The sequence below is a fragment of the Nymphaea colorata genome, chromosome 4 (assembly GCF_008831285.2).
Source record: "Nymphaea colorata isolate Beijing-Zhang1983 chromosome 4, ASM883128v2, whole genome shotgun sequence".
NCBI lineage: Eukaryota > Viridiplantae > Streptophyta > Magnoliopsida > Nymphaeales > Nymphaeaceae > Nymphaea > Nymphaea colorata.
Genome location: NC_045141.1, coordinates 16,129,063 through 16,146,283, shown reverse-complemented (window position 1 = coordinate 16,146,283; position 17,221 = coordinate 16,129,063). Strand labels below are relative to the sequence as shown.

General features: G+C 39.3%; 2 protein-coding genes across 3 annotated transcripts; both read left to right on the top strand.

The window, feature by feature from the left end:
• The first annotated feature begins 217 nt into the window (after nucleotides 1–217).
• LOC116253616 (pentatricopeptide repeat-containing protein At1g08070, chloroplastic-like) lies at nucleotides 218–3,944 on the top strand. Of its 2 annotated transcripts, XM_031628538.2 has the most exons (4): nucleotides 218–2,595; nucleotides 2,743–2,806; nucleotides 2,933–3,026; nucleotides 3,490–3,944. In XM_031628538.2, exon 1 carries the CDS (start codon nucleotides 408–410, stop codon nucleotides 2,496–2,498), a length of 2,091 nt encoding a protein of 696 aa, XP_031484398.1. In that variant the 5' UTR covers nucleotides 218–407; the 3' UTR covers nucleotides 2,499–2,595; nucleotides 2,743–2,806; nucleotides 2,933–3,026; nucleotides 3,490–3,944. The 2 variants fall into 2 exon arrangements, with proteins under 2 accessions (XP_031484398.1, XP_031484397.1); XM_031628537.2 differs by lacking the exon at nucleotides 3,490–3,944 and having other exon boundaries at nucleotides 2,933–3,434.
• A 4,194-nt stretch (nucleotides 3,945–8,138) lies between these two features.
• On the top strand, nucleotides 8,139–15,845 carry LOC116253740 (uncharacterized). The gene is made up of 7 exons (XM_031628718.2): nucleotides 8,139–8,299; nucleotides 8,459–8,624; nucleotides 11,454–11,512; nucleotides 13,900–14,018; nucleotides 14,094–14,331; nucleotides 14,521–14,644; nucleotides 15,457–15,845. Exons 1-7 carry the CDS (start codon nucleotides 8,240–8,242, stop codon nucleotides 15,537–15,539), a joined length of 849 nt encoding a protein of 282 aa, XP_031484578.1. The 5' UTR covers nucleotides 8,139–8,239; the 3' UTR covers nucleotides 15,540–15,845.
• Nucleotides 15,846–17,221: the final 1,376 nt, after the last annotated feature.

Sequence of the window (17,221 nt, the reverse complement as noted above, 5' to 3'; positions counted from 1 at the left end):
TTTCAGTTCTAGAGGTGAGACAAAAAGTGCTGAGACCCTGTTCAAACGTTCCGAACCTCCATAATCAGTATATCTGCAAAAAAACCCACTAAAAAATTAATCCAAGATTCCCAGGTGACTTTTCGAATCGACGTGAGTTTCAAAGTTTCTCATACGCGGTGAAAACCGAGATTTATAACCATTGGTACGGATTCTACTCAAATGCCCGCCCGATAGCTATCGTTTCGGCACATAGGTTCATAGACCCTGGTCCGGAGACTGGAGTACACTTCCTTTTCGAGGCTGATCCGCAGTCCACTCTTTTCGGCAGCCATGGACTGGTCGAGGCCATGACGAATCGGACGATCGATCTGGGAGAACGCAACCAGTTCTGTGGACGTGAAGCGCCAAAGCAACGCTGAAGGGGAATGCCGGAATGGCACCAGCTGGGAATGGCGTGTGCTCCTCTCTGCCTTCTAAGACTCGGAAGGAAATTTTCGAGCACGGAAGCAACTCGAACCAGTGTGGTTGCAACATTGAAATCTAGTAGTAAGTCTCCCCACGATCTGAAAAAGGGCCACGCTTTGATAATCAAGAGCGGAAGCCGATGTGATGACTTCGTCGTGGGCAATTTCGTCGCGAGCTGTGGGGTCCTGGGCCTCATGGACTACGCCCAAGAGGTGTTCGAGGAAATGCCTGAACCAAATGGGTTTGTGTGGAACACCATGATAAGGGGTTTCCAGCGGAACGGCAGGCCTCTGGATGCTCTGGTTTTCTTCCGCCGGATGCGTTATGTAGGACTGCAGCCCGACAGGTTTACTCTCCCTTTCGTGGTTCGGTCTTCAGGGGGTCTCTTGGAATCTTGGTGTGGAAAGGGGTTCCATGGGTGTGTTTTCAAGTTTGGGCTGGAGTTTGATGTGTTTGTTCAGTCGAGTTTGGTGGAGATGTATGTTGAGTTTGGAGATATCGGCATGGCCCGCCAAGTGTTCAACGAAATGCCTGAGCGCGATTCAGTTGCCTGGACCATTTTGATAGGGGGATACGTGAATAGATGCTGCGATATGAATGCTGCACGCCGGTTATTTGACCAGATGCCTGAGAAGGATATCGTTGTAATGAATGTCATGATTGGGGGCTATGTTAAGCTTGGGGATGTGGATGCAGCTAATGAGATGTTTAGTAAAGTAGCCACTAAAGATTTATTGATGTGCAATACCATGATGGGAGGATACGTAAAAAATTGGGATGTAGGAGCGGCGTATAGGCTGTTTGTGGAGATGACTGAGAGAGATATGGTTTCTTGGAATACTATGATTGGTGGATTTATTCAAACTGGTCGCTTCAAGGAAGCAACTGAGCTGTTCCACAGAATGCAGACTGAAAACTTAAGACCTAATGATGTAACTATCGTGGGAATGCTTAGGGCTTGCTCCCAAGTAGGGGCATTGGATATGGGGAAGTGGCTCCATGCCTATGTTGATAGAAACAGATATCTCGTAAATGTTGTGGTTGGAACCTCTTTAGTTGATATGTATTGCAAGTGTGGTGTTCTGGAGTGTGCAGAGCAAATATTTGATCAGCTGCATGATAAGGATGTGACAGCCTGGAATGCCATGATTACAGGTTTTGCCATGCATGGGAAAAGTGTCAAAGCGTTGGAGTTATTTCGTCAGATGCAGCATGAACGCATTCAACCAAATGAAGTTACATTCGTTGGAGTTCTATGTGCATGCACTCATGGGGGTTTGGTGGATGAAGGAAAACAATATTTCCACTCTATGGTCAGTGAATTTGGTCTCACTCCCCAGTTGGAACACTACGGGTGTATGGTTGATCTTCTTGGCCGAGCTGGACTATTGGAGGAGGCCTATGATTTTATAAAAGGTATGCCGCTCGCTCCTCATACTGGTGTTTGGGGAGCCTTGCTGGGTGCTTGTAAGATTCATGGTAATATTGAGCTAGCAGAATGTGCTATCAAACATTTGATTGAATTGGACAAGGAAGATGGTGGATATTGTGCAATTCTGTCAAACATATATGCTAAAGCAGGCAGGTGGGATGATGTTGCAAAAGTAAGGGCCTTGATGAAGGAGAGAGGAATTGAGAAAAAGCCTGGATGTAGTTCCATTGAAGTTGATGGTAAGGTACATGAGTTTGGTGTGGGAGACAAAACACACCCTCGAAGCGAAGAAATCTATACCATGCTAAAAGAAATATCTAGGAGGTTAACGATGCACGGTTATGTAGCTCGTACATCTGAGGTATTCTTTGATGTAGAGGAAGAAGAAAAGGAGCATGCTTTATGTTTTCACAGTGAAAAATTGGCCATTGCTTTTGGTCTCATCAGTACGAAGAAAGGTGTTATGCTTCGAATTGTGAAAAACCTTAGAGTTTGTGATGATTGTCACGCTGCAACAAAGCTCATCTCAAAAATTTTTGAAAGAGACCTAATTATTAGGGATCGCAGTCGCTTCCACCATTTTAGGCAAGGAATCTGTTCCTGTGGAGATTATTGGTGACCCCTAAGAAACTGCATTCTGCGAAGACCTGAATAGTCTTTCCAATGCACACCCTTCCTATCGTGAAGTGTCATTAATTAATGCGATGAAGAAAAAGGTATGCATTAGATAGCTAGCCTGTTCCTCTGCAAGTGTATGCGTTTATGCAGATAACCATAAATACGAGAACGGTGATGTGCTTTTCAAAGCTTTTTCATCCCCCGACTTGGTTGCCTTGCTCATTTTCTTTTGACGTTCTTACCAGGGATAAAGGCTTTTAAAGAGACTCACTCTGAGGGGTCGCAATATGGTCATGCCGATTCAAAATTGTAGGTATCTTTTGTTGGAACCTTATAGGAAAACCGCTGCCAATCATTTTCTTTTTTCATTGTCTCATTCTTTTTCATTGAATTTGACATATTTTAAGACGGTTGTGTGTTGTTGGTTTCTTGCAGAGCGTTTATGTTTCCGTACGTAATCGCCTCAAGTGTTTTACCTTTTGCCTTCCGGGATGATCGTGCTGAGAAGCTCACGGGCTGGAACTGTAGCGTAAGGGAAATCATCACCTTGAGATGCATGGATGTGTCGGTGATCCTTATATCATTGCTGGGTTATGCCTGCACTTTCTTTTTCCCTTCCCATTTTCTTGTCGGGGAAATGATCCTTACATTATAGCTGGCCTATGCTCATGGAGTTTCATCTTCTGGTCATGATTAGAATGCAGTTCAATCCCATAAAGTGGTCCTCTCTCTGCATCTTCAACTCACCCATGTGACACACCTTTGTCATGTTTGTGGCTGTCCACACATTACAAAGTTGTTGTTGGTATTCATTTTAAAAAATATATACATTCTTGATGCTTGTTTATCTTTTAATGTTCCTCTTGAAACATAACGCATGCTCAGCTGTTTGTAGCTCGTTGATTTATGCTAAGATTGTTGAAGATGCTTCATGCTTGTCCTTTGTTGCCTAGTATGTAGTTACCAGCTTTCCTATCTTAACTTAATTTCAGGTGGGTGGCTGGGAGAAACAGTATGAATCGTGATGGATATACATAGGCAAGATGCTTCTCTCTCTCTCTCTCTCTCTCTCTCTCACACACACACACACACACACACACGCACATAGACACAAAATGCGACGAGTTTCTCGAGTGGGCAGAACATGAGTTAGCCGTCGATGATAAGGTCAACAACTGGAGAAGCTCAAGCAAGTAAATGTGGCTTGGATCAACGGGCAAAACGATTTATTGCAATCTATGAGAACAATAAAAAAAAATTGGTGGTGGAGATATGATGGTTTTGCTTTTATTGTGCTTGCTGCTTTATGACCACACACCAATGACCACCCCACACACCCACACCGCCACACATAACGTCATGTACTTGGAATGTGGGATGAATAAGTTATCCACTGTGCCCGCTTAAACGAGACATTTGGATCCTGGTGTTGATATATCCATTATCAGATGGTCTCCTCTTCCCCGTAGGTTGTGTTTTGTGCATTGCCTTCTAATGATCTTTTACGTATCTTGACAGTCTTTGCTTTGCATTATAGTTTACAGAAAAAATAGTGAGGTTTATATCAGCCAGCAGCCTCATTGTGGTAAAGAACGGATACAATTTGTACTTGTACCATCCCTACTCAATCTCGACCCATTTTCATACCGTGTTCGAGTTCTGAATTCAATAGATCCCAACCCGCCTCCAACAGCTTATACTAGATGTGGTTGAGCACTTAAATATCTACTTTGTTTTACTAAAGAGTTGTTGACTTCTCTTAGTAGATCTGGGAGGAGGATTAACAGTTGTAGATGTCAGTTTGAGAATCAAACCTGTTAAGCTGTTAAATCGGATGTACATCAGCAAAAGTGTCAAGCACTTGATTTTTAAAAACAAAATAAATGATATATTGAATATTTAGGACTAAAACTTTTAAAATATCGGTGAATAATTAACAAATTGGCATATTTCACTCTTCCCGGAATCGAATCACCGGCACTGCCCTTGGTTTTCACTACTAACGTGTTTGGGAAGGGACAGCTGAATCGGAAAACGCTGATCAAGCATTTATAGATCTCAAAATTTTCCTTTTCTATTCAACGAATTCCCCCCTCATTTATAATGATAAAAAGAAAAACTGCTAAAGAGAAGAGAGAGAAAAAATAAAGGAATAGTTAAAAAGGCTTGGCACTTCACTTTTTAAATTAAAGCGCACGGGTTGCGTGCATGGACCAACCTTAAAGCAAACAATAAATTAAAAAAACTAAACGCGAAGTCCTAAACTGTTGTAGAAGGCAGAAGGCATCGCAAAGGCAACTGCTTAGCTAAAAGAAGTACTACGGGCAGCCAATGCCCATTGGATCACCAAGAAACCGGAAAGATAAGGTGCTCAAAATGGTCATTTGAATATAATTTAAGCCGATAGAAGACAGGATATCGTCTTGTACATTCATGTTGCCGTGTACATGACACATCATTTTTCTATTGTTTGCTTATGTTATTGTGGCAGGTAGATAGGGATGTCAATGAATTAGATATAAATTGGATGTATTGTTTATAATGTCAAATTCACTGAATGTTTATATATTCAGATTCAAGTATAAAAATACCAACAAACAAGAATCGATACCCTATTTATCTGATTTTTATGTTTACAATAGGATCTAATCTGAATCCAACCTTTAAATTTACATCTGAATACAAATGTGACTTTTAAATCCACAATCAAGAACCAACTTCCAAAATGTATTTATATTTGATGTAGCGTGTTTATTTAAAACCGAATATTCGAATTCGATCAGATAATTATTTAAAACATGATATGAGTACAAATCTAATAAGGTGGTGTTTTTTAAATCAAAAGCCACGCTGATTTCTTAAATGAGTATTCAATCTTTTTTTATGTCGCACTTTGCAGTAGTTTAATTGACTATCTGATTGAAATCCGATCTATCGACATCTTTATAAGTAAAGTTTAATATGATCGGGCCATGCAAATTGATTTTTATGCTTTCTGATCCTAGATGCGCAATACCAATCAATTTTGACGTTTTTTTATCCGAGAGCAGATCAGAAACTTACAGTAATGGCTAAAAGCGCGATTAGTTAAACTGAAGGTCACCATGGAATTATCAGAAAGTCCCTTTCCTTCTTCCTTTGTTTCTCTTTTCCGCCATTGGAGACAAAACCATGGGCACCACCACTTCTAGGCCTTTCATCCCCGCAATCAAACCAACTCGCAGTACCATTCCAAGTGTACAACTCCAATAGAATGACCACAAGAACCGTAAAACCATCAGCAGAAACCACCTAAAAAGGCGGTTTTAGTTGGAACTCCATAACCACCAAAAATGGACATCAAATGCAGCAAATGGTTTTGGCTTCAGACAACCAAGGATTCCCCAAAACCAAGGGCGGCGGCGATTCCCTTCTCGTTATAAATTCTGGCCCTCGGCGGAGCACTTCCATTTCATATAACCCTTCTTACTGAATCTCGATGGCTTCTTCGTTCACCAATTACAGAGATGATGACCATAATCAGCCGATCGGTAGAACAGTCACAAGCTGCGTCTATCTGAGATCTTCTTCCTCTGCTGCTGCTGAGAGGAGCCAACCTCTTGATAAGGAGATGGTGCTGAGACGTATCCGGCAGCAGAAGCTAGTCAATAAGGTTCAGACTGCGCTCACCGCCTTCTTTCCTCAGCCTTCTGCCTTGTTCTCTGGGGATGTGGAGGGGAGGACTGCCGCTCATGCGGCATACTGGATGGATGAGCCTTTCTCTCCCTGAAGGGTCGCTGGTTTTCACGTGTGGTTTGCCGGCGGCCATGCAGGCCGCCGATCCGGCGATCCAGTTTGGTGGGAAGCTTGATGGTGCACGTGCGTGACGGTCGGGCTGTCTCCGCCGGTTGCACAGTGAGGGCCTGAGGCCAGTAGAGTTTTCGTGTCTGTATATAGAGGGACAATTCTTCGGCAGAATTTTATGTCTATGGCTTTTTCTTTCTCCGCCGTTGCTTCTGCTTTTTCTTTCTGTTTTGGACTTTTTGGACGTTAGATCGTAGTTCGCAACTCTGAAGAGGTCTGTCAAATATGCCTTCATAGAATACGTCACTGTTAATGTATCCTTTTGTTCACATACTGCAAATCCCAGCTGCTCCCTCTCTCTCTCTCTCTCTCTCTCTCTCTCTCTCTCTCTATTCATCAGTTTGTTTATAACTATCTCTACGCTCTCTCTCCCTCTATTGTAAATCCCAGCTGTTCTCTCTCTCTCTCTCTCTCTTTTTCTATTCATCTGTATATATAATTATCTATACACTCTCTATTGTAAATCCCATCGTTTCTCTCTCCCTCTCTCTCTCAAGATATATGCATATATATTTCTGCGTGCTCTCTTGTCTTAATCAATGGATGCTGGGTGCCATATGTGTTGGCTTCCCGACCTTACCTTCTAATATATATATAGTGTATATTTCACCACTAAAAACTTATGACTGAACAATTGTCATCGTCCATGCGTATTTTACAACGGCTTTTAACCACAAAAAATCTATCCACCTTCAAAAGAAACCTTTCAATATATATATATATTTATATATATAGAGGGAGAGAGAGAGAGAGAGAGAGAAGAATTTAATTTAATTAAACCTTCCAAAAATATGCCGACCAAAGGGACCATTCAGCATTGCAACACATAAAATTATTTTCAGTAAATCTAATTGTATAAATGTGCCTATAATATTGTCTAAATTAATAATTAAAAAATAATAATGAAGATCTGATTTATGATAATGTATGAACTGACAGACAAACGTAAACTATTAAATAAACTCATTTTACAAAATCTGCTTTATACACATGCTTTTGCGATTTATTTTCCAACACCGTGTACATTTAAGTGCATTAAGGTACATTCAAATAATATATATATATATAAAGGTTCTGATCTGCCTTCACATACTCTAAGCTAAATAATGATAATGACTTTACTTAATTTAGTCATATAATAGATTTAGCATAGGCTTTTTTCTTTTTTATAAATTAGCCACTGGATTATGTGTTTAGAAATAAAAAAATTTCTTAACCCATTAAATTGAGATGCATTATAAGCTGTCAACGGCGAGCCGGTGGCCAGTCCGCATATAAGCTACTTTATGAATCCAATCACTACTAATTTTTCATTTAGAAGTAGGTGATTGCATTAATCTACCCACATAGCCCTTTCTTTCCTAGAGTTGAACACCAATTTGCTATCGTTTAATTATTTGAAATGATCACACACTTTGTTTTTACTTATTATTAGTTTAGTTGTTTTAATTAGCTGAACTTAAAAAGCAATGCTTACTTGGGAGGGCGGAATCTGCCTAAAGTAAAAGCATCAATCGACGGGTCTTGTGCCATCACAATTGTAGTTTAAAAAGAGTAGCAACCACAACAATGAAACTAACAACTCACTTTATCAATGTCACTCACTGGACCAACTATACTAATGTAAAACCTATGCTTTACATCAGTTTCACAATTTTAATGGAAACTTCATTTTTAGAGAAAGCGTTAAAATGGAAGAAATTCTAGTTTTGACAATGGAAAAACCATTCAAATCTGGTTTTCGATTGTCTGATTGACACCGATTTGATTAAAAACCCGATTCAGACTTCAACCCCGCCCAAAAGTTTTGGCGCTACAAAGGGGGCTAAACGAAGCACGGGAGGAGTTCCCACCACCCGTCTGGCCGTCTACGGTCTACCCTCCCACTCGATTCCCACGATGGCATTCGCCCCTCAACATGGTGATGATCTTCGCAGCAATTGCTCCACTCTCGTTGTGGTGCGTAATTCATGTGCTTCTTCTTCTTCTTCTTCTTCTTCTTCTTCAGTCTTTTGCTGCAAGTTTCTACATGCTCTGCATTTGTTGGGTGTTCCAAGTTCCTACTTCTTTGCCTATCTCGGGTTTCTGATCCTTTCTTTCCTATTGGAATTGAATCAGCCGGCCCTGTCCATAGGAAACGTAGGGCAGTTGGCGGTTGACCTCTTGATCTCTTCGCTGAGGGCGGAGAGGGTTGGTTACTTGGATGATCCTTCCGTTCTTCCATGCGTCGGCAATGACGCCTATGGTCCGGTTCCAGAAGGAGTCCTTGCCTTGCCGCTCGAAGGTGATAGGCTTCCTTTATTCCTGCATTTCCGATAATCTCTGTCTGTTTTTTGTGCTTTCTCTTCCCCCTCCTTTTGTTTTAAGTATGGGATTTGTTGTATCTCAGCCCCGAACCATGTTTGACGAAACTTAGGTTTAAATTTGATGTCACATTGGCCTCTTCTCTTTTACTCGTACTCAAGATGTAATGCTTGTTTACATCACCGGTTCAGAGTTCGATATGATTTCTGGTAGTATGGAGGAAATTTTGTGAAGTTGCGTGGTGGAGAACTTTATATTTTGTATGCGAAAAATGAATTTTGTGCCTTGTCAGTAGGTTTCGGGCTTGTTTACTTTGAGATATTCAACCTGAACCCTGAACATTTGGTAGCCGGACACTTTCCGATGCCCATCCAAAACTAAACAGTGTGACACATTGGTAATGGGGGTCCTGCATAGTCTCCTTTGCACATTCTTTCCACTGTATAACTCATGGTTGATGGTGTCCAGGATATTTGAATAAGAGGCTTATGCTTCTTCCTTCGAACTTGAAGAAGGCAAAGGAGCTGTGCTTAAATCTGTTTTCTAGTGATTCATATCATGGCGTTCTTCCCCAGGTACTTCAGATCAGAACCAAATGCGCCCATAAAGGAATTACATCTGAAGTTAATATTACAGTCTATGTAGTTAAATGCGCTTGATGAGCCTAGGCTGCAGATCCCGTAAGAAGGCTTAGGTCGGGCCTAGGCAACGTTAGGGTGGTTATATTCCAAAGGAAAACGAGGGAAAAAGTAAAAAGGGGGAAACGAAGAAGAGGAAAAAGGGACAATATGGGGGTTTGGGAAAAACTTATCCCTCAATCGATTTATTAGAGGATAGAACAGACAAATAATTAATATCTTAAGGTGCCTCATCATCGCATCTCTACTGTCCAGCACCTGGGTGCACTTTTAAAATTGCAGTAGTGGAAACTAGAATGTTATGGCAAAACTTAGACTTCATGTTGCAAAGGATTGCCTTGTAAGACTATGTGCATACATATATATAAAGGTACATAAGTCAAGTCAACGTGTAAGATGGCTTTGAGTTGAGGGTGCTTTTCTGAAGAAGAATAGGAAGTGGATGATGTTTGATTCATACAAACTTCTATCCAGCTGTATGTAAAGATGGGTTTTGGTGAAGTCTGTATAAGATTATAGTGAAGGAAAATAAATTTCCAGTCAGGTGCGACGCCATCCTCCATTCTAGGGTCCTAAACAGGCGGAGGCTCCTCCTTTTTTTCCAAAATGAAATTAAGCTCCTTCTTTTTTTCCAAAATTAAATTAACAACTAAAGCAGCCTTAAGTATGATAATTATTCCATTCAAGTGTGGGTGCAGGTGCTGGTGCTGTAATTTTCAAAAAAGCATGGGTATGTGTGGTGAGAAAACTTGTCGGCAAACAACAAAATTAACAATTAATAGGTAATTATTCTATCCATGATTCAATGAGAAAAAAAGCAAACTGTTGGTTGCTGCACTGGAGCTGCGCAGCAATTGATGTTGGTGAATGGGTGTAAGCTGATGCGATGCTGACTTTTTGTAGGAACACAACATCTTAGAAAACAATCTTTTGGATCATTAATTTCTTTCCCATGTTCAGTTGGCTAAGGGCCATTGTAATAGAAAGTTCTTGCTACATAGGGACTTAGTTGTTAAGGCGTCGCCTAGGCATGGACTAGTCATCAGTCCACATCCCATGCCTAAGTCCATCACTTAGGCGTGGGGTGTGGGTTTGGCGCCTAGGCTGGACTAGGCGTCAACACGCCTAGTCCATTTGGAAGTTTGGGTGACTTTAGCCTCTGATACTTGATTTGTTTTGCTTCCAAAGACCTGTTATCCCTTGAGTTATAGTTTAATTTTATTGCAGGGAGTCTGATTTGACCCAGCGGTTGCAAAATTTATGTTGAAACTTGAAAACAGAGAATTTTTGCTATAAGTATCTTAGCAAATTACAATTTGTGCATAAATTAGATTGCTTGCAAGGTCTGTCTTTTACCTGAATTGATTGAGTTAGGATTGTAAGGTGTGATTTGAGTTCTGCTAATGAATGCATTAGACAGCTTAAGTCAGAGTCGTGTAGGCGTCTTTTACAGTCTTTCAAATTTGTTCATATTTAGTTGCCATCTACCATACGTCCAATTTAGGGAGCACAAATTTCAAAGTAGGTATTATTTTGGTTATTTTCTGTTTCATCACTTCATGTATATTGTTTAGAGGTCAGTTTCAGTTGTACAATGAGAAGTCTATCATCTGGTTTAAATTCAATGTATTAAACATTTTGTTTTGCTGTTTTATAAGTTGATTTTGACTAATCTGAAGTTGCTAACATGCTAACTTAACACATAAAACATAAAGCTAACATTTTAGAATTAAAAATAACTAAGCAAAATTGCAACAACTTTTGGACGGGTGCCTAGGCGCCTTGACGACTAAGCATAAGGGACAGGCTAATGTCAGTTATCAAAGGGAAGCATAAATATTTGTGTTATTGTGTCCTCTTTGTGCTTTTTCCTTGATTGAAAGCTAAAATCTATCTTGATCTATTCCCACTTGCTCAGGTCTTTACTCTTTCCTTTTACTGGCTAAGAAGAAAGGAAATGGAAAGCAGGAAAACAGTATAATCTTGTTTCCTGCCTTTAAGGTTTAACCAGGAAATACTGGGTTTGTTTTTTTTTATTTGTTGTACTAAAAGCAATAAGTTGTATAAAGGTAGTGCACAGAAAAGATTTCAAACTGTGTATTGCTGAAATGTATCTTTAACTTTTTTGCCGGACATAATTATCATTTTTTTTCTCATGGTGTCAATGGCAGTATATGAAGTATCACCTAGTGACTTAAGTATCATCCAACAAAGATCTCCCGTTATAAAGGTTATCTTCAAATACCTTGTCTTGTTTTTTTTTCTGTTTTTGTGTGCTTTATGCTTGTTTAAAATGTTCTAAAGAAATCATGATATTGGTATGATTCTATTTTCATATTGCCTTCTTTACATAGCTGATATGACAAAATATGGTCAAGAAAGAGGGAAATAAATGTGGGGAAAAAAAGATGAAAGGTGTGTCTACAGCGCCAAGGCAGTGATGGTGTTAATTTTAGAATCTTAGTTTGATCCCAAATGGTGCTTGTCCCTTTCAATCTTGTAAACAATTCACTGGGCAACAATCTCATATTTATGGTGGAGGTGCTATTGTTTCCAGTTAAGGATAAGAAAGGAGGAAACCCCATCCTTTTCGAATAAGGATCTAAAGCATCTTTTAGCATCCTATAGCATATTGTTGACGTTCTGATATTTATTGTAAGAGATACTATCCTCCTAATCTTGATGGTAGGATGAAGGAGATGCAATGCTGTCGTCATTGTCATTATATTATTCTTAGCTTTGTACAACTAGTGTTGAATTATTATCGGCAAGTACTTTGTTATGATGATATCATGCTTAAAGAGAAATTAACATGAAACTTGTATGACTTCATATGATTTAACCATGTCTGTAGTTTGCACTATTAACACACATATGCAAGGAAAAGGCACTGCCATTTTAACGTATTAGATGTTGTTCCAAAGCACTCGCTTTTCAATGCTTATGACATTGATTTCGCAAATTGAAGAGCCGCTTCGCACTACTGATAGACTACTTAAGATGCCAAAGGCGTCAACCATAGCCTTGTGAGGCATAAGAATTTGCTGCTACTCTATTAACAATAGTACTACTACTGCCAGTGTCACCACCAATAGTCCTTCATGTACTAGTATGAAACTTTTATGTGTTTAGGACATAAATTGAGTCTCTCTCTCTCTTGTGTGTGTGTGTGTATGTATAGCACAGACTCTTTCTCACTCACATGCATGAGTATGCACATTCATATGCCTGGATGCATGTGCGTATGCAGTATGCACAAATGTTGGTATGCACGTAAAAGGCATTTTTAGGACTGGCATGAGCATGTGCAAACCAATGGCATTCCTATTCCTTTACATGCAAATAATGTATTAGCAAGTTATTTCTCTCCTTAAAATGAACTTGCTGAGGTGGTTGTGATAAAAGAACTTCAAAATTACTAACCAATCCTTTATTAGTTTCTGAACGTTTTATAGTCACATATGTATTTTTTTCCAATTTTACATGCGGAAACTGTACAAACTTGGGGTGAGAGACATCATTGCTTGCACATTTGTGTAGAATCATGTAGCTGTTTGCCCCACCCCAAGGTAAGAACGTGCTTTGACTTATGGAGGAGGTGGGCAGCTATGGGGTTCAAATGATTGATCACCTCTTTAGCAGTTGTGGCTCACCCTAAATTTTCAATATTGGAAGTTGGATACAGGTCGTTCAAGACTGTGGAGAGACCAGTCAGGACTTGTCTGTCCAAGTTGGTAATTTAGCTGGTAAGTTATAAACACAGAGTATGACAAATAGTAATGTCAATTCAAGAGGAAAAAGAAGAAGTTAAATTGGAAAAAGTAAATACTGAGAAAAGCCACAACAACTGACACTGATGCAATCCAGAACATACAGCATTAGAGCTGAATCCCTAGCTGAAGACTGTAATTATGCCAGTAAAGGTAGCATCTCCTGAGAAGAACTGACTACATGGCAAGGAAGTGATTTTTCTCTGTGCTACTCTCCAAGTTAAAGTTAAATCTGTGCATCTCAGAACTGGTCGCTTTTTCTGTTATAAGAAAGCATATGCTGAAATTGGATATCTGTGCTGCAATATTAGGCCAGAAATTGGTAAAATAATCTTAGAGTAAGAAAACTGAACGCATGATTTGCAACATACAGCAAGTGGTACACTCTAAAAGCTGATTCAATTTTGACTTTTGAGTATAGTGCATGGTACAATTACATGATACAATCAAGATTCCAAGAACCATACATGAGCAATTGAAAGTTGGCAAGTAAACTTAGAATTCCAATTCACAGACACATGAAGAATATAAAACAGTCTACATTGCATTTCCCAGCCATATGCACTACTCAGATGCCTACTAATTACATATGGTGATTTGTGAAGCATTGGTGTGACTACTTTCATCAGTTTCTGTTATGGAACCAGAAAGCTTATTTTTCTGTACATGTTCAGTAGTAAGAACTATTTCCTTGCTGTACATGTTTAGTTTCAAAGTTAACAATTATCTTAATTGTCTATGCCATCACTGAAGGTCAACTTATGGCGACGTAAGTTTTAATTAGTCTTCATATCCAGCAAGACCAGTCTTTTCCTGTAAATAATCTTGATGGATGTTGATTTTCCAGGGAATGATGGTAGAATTTGCAAGGAACTTGGCTTCCTATGCAGCCACGACAGGAAAGCAGCATGTTGTTGTTCTCTCGAGCTTAGACTCTGGGAAGAAGCAAAAATGTGATGATTCAGGGTACCTAAGTTGTGTGCTTTGTGCTATTGTATTTTGTCTCTGTTAGTTGTTTCCTGATGTTTCCTTTATGTTTAGGTCACACATTTATTATATATCTAGCACCAGACAGGATGGCAGTGATGATGTCTGCGAAAAACTTGGGTGGAAGAGGCTTCAGGAATACATCCCAGATCATAAGCGATGGCAGTATCTTAGTTCTCTTGCTGATGGCAATCCTGTGCTGGAAGAGGAGTCTCTATCTTTTGATGATGAGCTAGTGGTTGATGATTACTACCCAAGTCTTCCTTTTGCTGCACTATTCTCATGTTGCAAGGTAATAAACTATGATGACTTACTATGGCTATGAAGAGACACACTGCAAATATTTTGTAGGCCCAAATTTTAATTGGACTATGTTGGCAGACTTTATCAGAGTTCTGACAGTTGGCTTGTTTTCTTAAAAGAATTTGGTCACTTGGCCCAAATACTAGCTTTTACTACCTGTGCTAGGCATCTGCTGCAGGCAAAAGGCTTGAACGTGACATGTGTATTATGCTACTGTGCTGAAGGGGACAATACACCTGATTCTTTCATCTTGGCTGAGGCGGCTTTGAATCTCCTAGGACTTGACAAGGACATCTCTAATGGTAAGCATATGTTTTGCTGGAATGAGCTGTCTTAGGATCTTCTGGTTCAACTCAAACTGTGTCATTGAGTGAAATTCACTATGACCATTTGAGTTGGACGAAGATAAGTGAGGCAAGATACCAGGGTATTACTAGGATTGCACAAGTAGCTGAGTTGCCCAAGCTTGTGTAACTTAGAGCTGCACCTCATTTTTATGCAAAGGAAGCCAAGCTTGTGCTTGAATACACGCTCAATTAAACAAAAACCCAAGCCTCATGAGGCATAAAATAGCTGGTTGGGCTGGGGGTGTATGAAAGCGCATGTCTCTGGTTCAATTCCTGTGGGCGCTATACCTTTGTGTCTAAAGTGGTGAGACACGATACCTAAGTTGATTGGTGCACCAGGACCATTGAAAAGGGGGAGTGGGGGACCTTCGGGCTCATTTCGGGGCGATGAGTCGTAATCCTCTCACTCACCCGGAAACAAAATCTGAAGCTGAAAGTGAAAGTGAAAGCTAGTAAGTATGGGCATGATGCACTGTTTACATTTTATGATCACAAAATACTTTCGTGGTAGTGGTGGTGGTCATATGTTTTGGCCTAACCCTTTTCATTTGCATATTTCTGAGAAACAAAAAAAAAAAAAAGTGTCTGGTTCTGTTCCTACATAGGGAAGTACCTAGTTGGAACATTCACAGCCTTCAGCTCAGTTTGGCCAAACTTGAGCAGTAACGACCAATCTCTCACTTAGTGTGTTTTTTTTTCATATTTTTTTCTCTCGAGTGGAAAATAGAAATTGGCCATTGATCATTGTGTTTGTTTTCTATTGTCAGGCAAGGAAGGTACCGGCGGATGGATCATTCCTTTGTCGTGGAAGACATTTTACGGGCCACCTCCTGATATGTCTCTCTTCTAAGATGATGACCGAGTCTAGACTGATGGTAGTGGTGATAGAAATGAACATACAGGTTCGAAATGTGAAAGAAATTGAGATGTCAAAATTGTTTAAGAAATGTATTATGGTTACTATGCCCGAGGGAGAGAGTTCAAGGTAAAAATGGCAAAGAAAGAATGGAGAAACACAAGCATAAATTCTTTCTATTGGATTTCTCCTTATTCACTTGAAGGAAACTAAACACCAAATGGTTTTGGTCTTGTTCGCCGGAGAGCGAGTAGTATGGATCATCTGGTCATACGAATGGTAAACCTATTTTACGATGTCTCTTCGTATCTGCCAATTTTCCGACTGCACTGATAAAGATGTTTATCGGCATTCTGTCTACCAAACATCACAAAGATCAAATGAAACACATTTTGATGTTTAAATTTAGCCTTTTGTATGTGTTCAGAGTTTATGGCTAAACGTTATAGCTTACATCAAACTTGGTTGACTAGAATTTATGTTTTCTGTTTTAAATTGTAACATAATATGTAGCTTTATATATATATATATATATATATATATATATATATATATATATATAACCTTATAGATATAATGAATGATTTGATGAAAAAAAAAAATTTTAGTCGTTTTTTGCTTAATGTTTTTTATGGCTAAAACATGATTTATGTTAAATTAGTATTTGTCAACACATTAGAAGGTTCACTTTTTGTTTAAAGATTTTTTAAAATGAATTTAAGAAACTTGGTTTTTATTTTTTACCCAAGTAGTCTGGTAACTACCAATCATATATATATATATATATATATATAATAATAATAATAATAATTTTTATTATTGTTATTATTATTATGAGGGGGAGAGAGAGAGGGGCTCTGTGCGTGTTGCATAGACGCGCTTGCCCCAGAAAAAGTGGGATGAGCCAGGCAGTCGACAAGGTTTAATTTTCACAAGTTGGCAGCTAAACTTTCATTTGAAAAAGACGTTTTACTTTGGATGGGTGTGCAGTCATGGATGGTGCAGTATCTCCAAGCAATATCAATTCATCAACCGCCCGTTAGCTGGTTTTCTTTTCTATTTTATTCCAAGACTGTTTTCCCATCTTGCTATGCTTCGCATTTGTTCTTCTGGTCTTCATGGTTCATTGGATCCCAATGCATGGAACCCTTTGGACACTTCCGTTTTGGTGAGTTGCTTGGTGTTACGAAAAGCATTATTACGCAATAAAATCTTATGATCTCGTGAAACTTTTCTACTCCCCATTATTTTATTATTTAAAGCATATTCTTGGTAAATGAATGCTAAAACTGGATATACAGAGTTCAATCAATGAAATACTCTTCTGTTAGATATAATGGTCATCTAATGTCATTGGTTGTAGTTGTTGCACCTCCCTTCGGTTGTACCTTCCATGATCATTTGAGTCTAGTTTTTCCGAGCTTGTTTGTCTGTGTATGTGTGATTGTGCATTTGTAAGCTTGTGTCTAAACCACGAAAACAGAAGGATGCATTAATGCCACAGAAGGACATAGTTCTGTCCATTAGTTCCATTATACATATTTATAACAATGTTCAATGGAAACCACATTGTAGTACATTGGGCCATTTTCAATGAAAGTGCCTTTTTCCTAGATGAGTGAAAAATCTAAGGTCATAGAAAATTTTTGAAGAGTTTTTGCACAGTGCTATAATGT

Coding starts and splice junctions, on each gene's coding strand:
- LOC116253616 (XM_031628538.2), top strand. CDS start 408: ATGCCGGAATGGCACCAGCTGGGAATGGCGTGTGCTCCTCTCTGCCTT.
- LOC116253740 (XM_031628718.2), top strand. CDS start 8,240: ATGGCATTCGCCCCTCAACATGGTGATGATCTTCGCAGCAATTGCTCC. Junction 8,625..11,453: donor CCTTGCCTTGCCGCTCGAAG/GTGATAGGCTTC, acceptor TGTCAATGGCAG/TATATGAAGTATCACCTAGT. Junction 14,019..14,093: donor CAAAAATGTGATGATTCAGG/GTACCTAAGTTG, acceptor CTTTATGTTTAG/GTCACACATTTATTATATAT.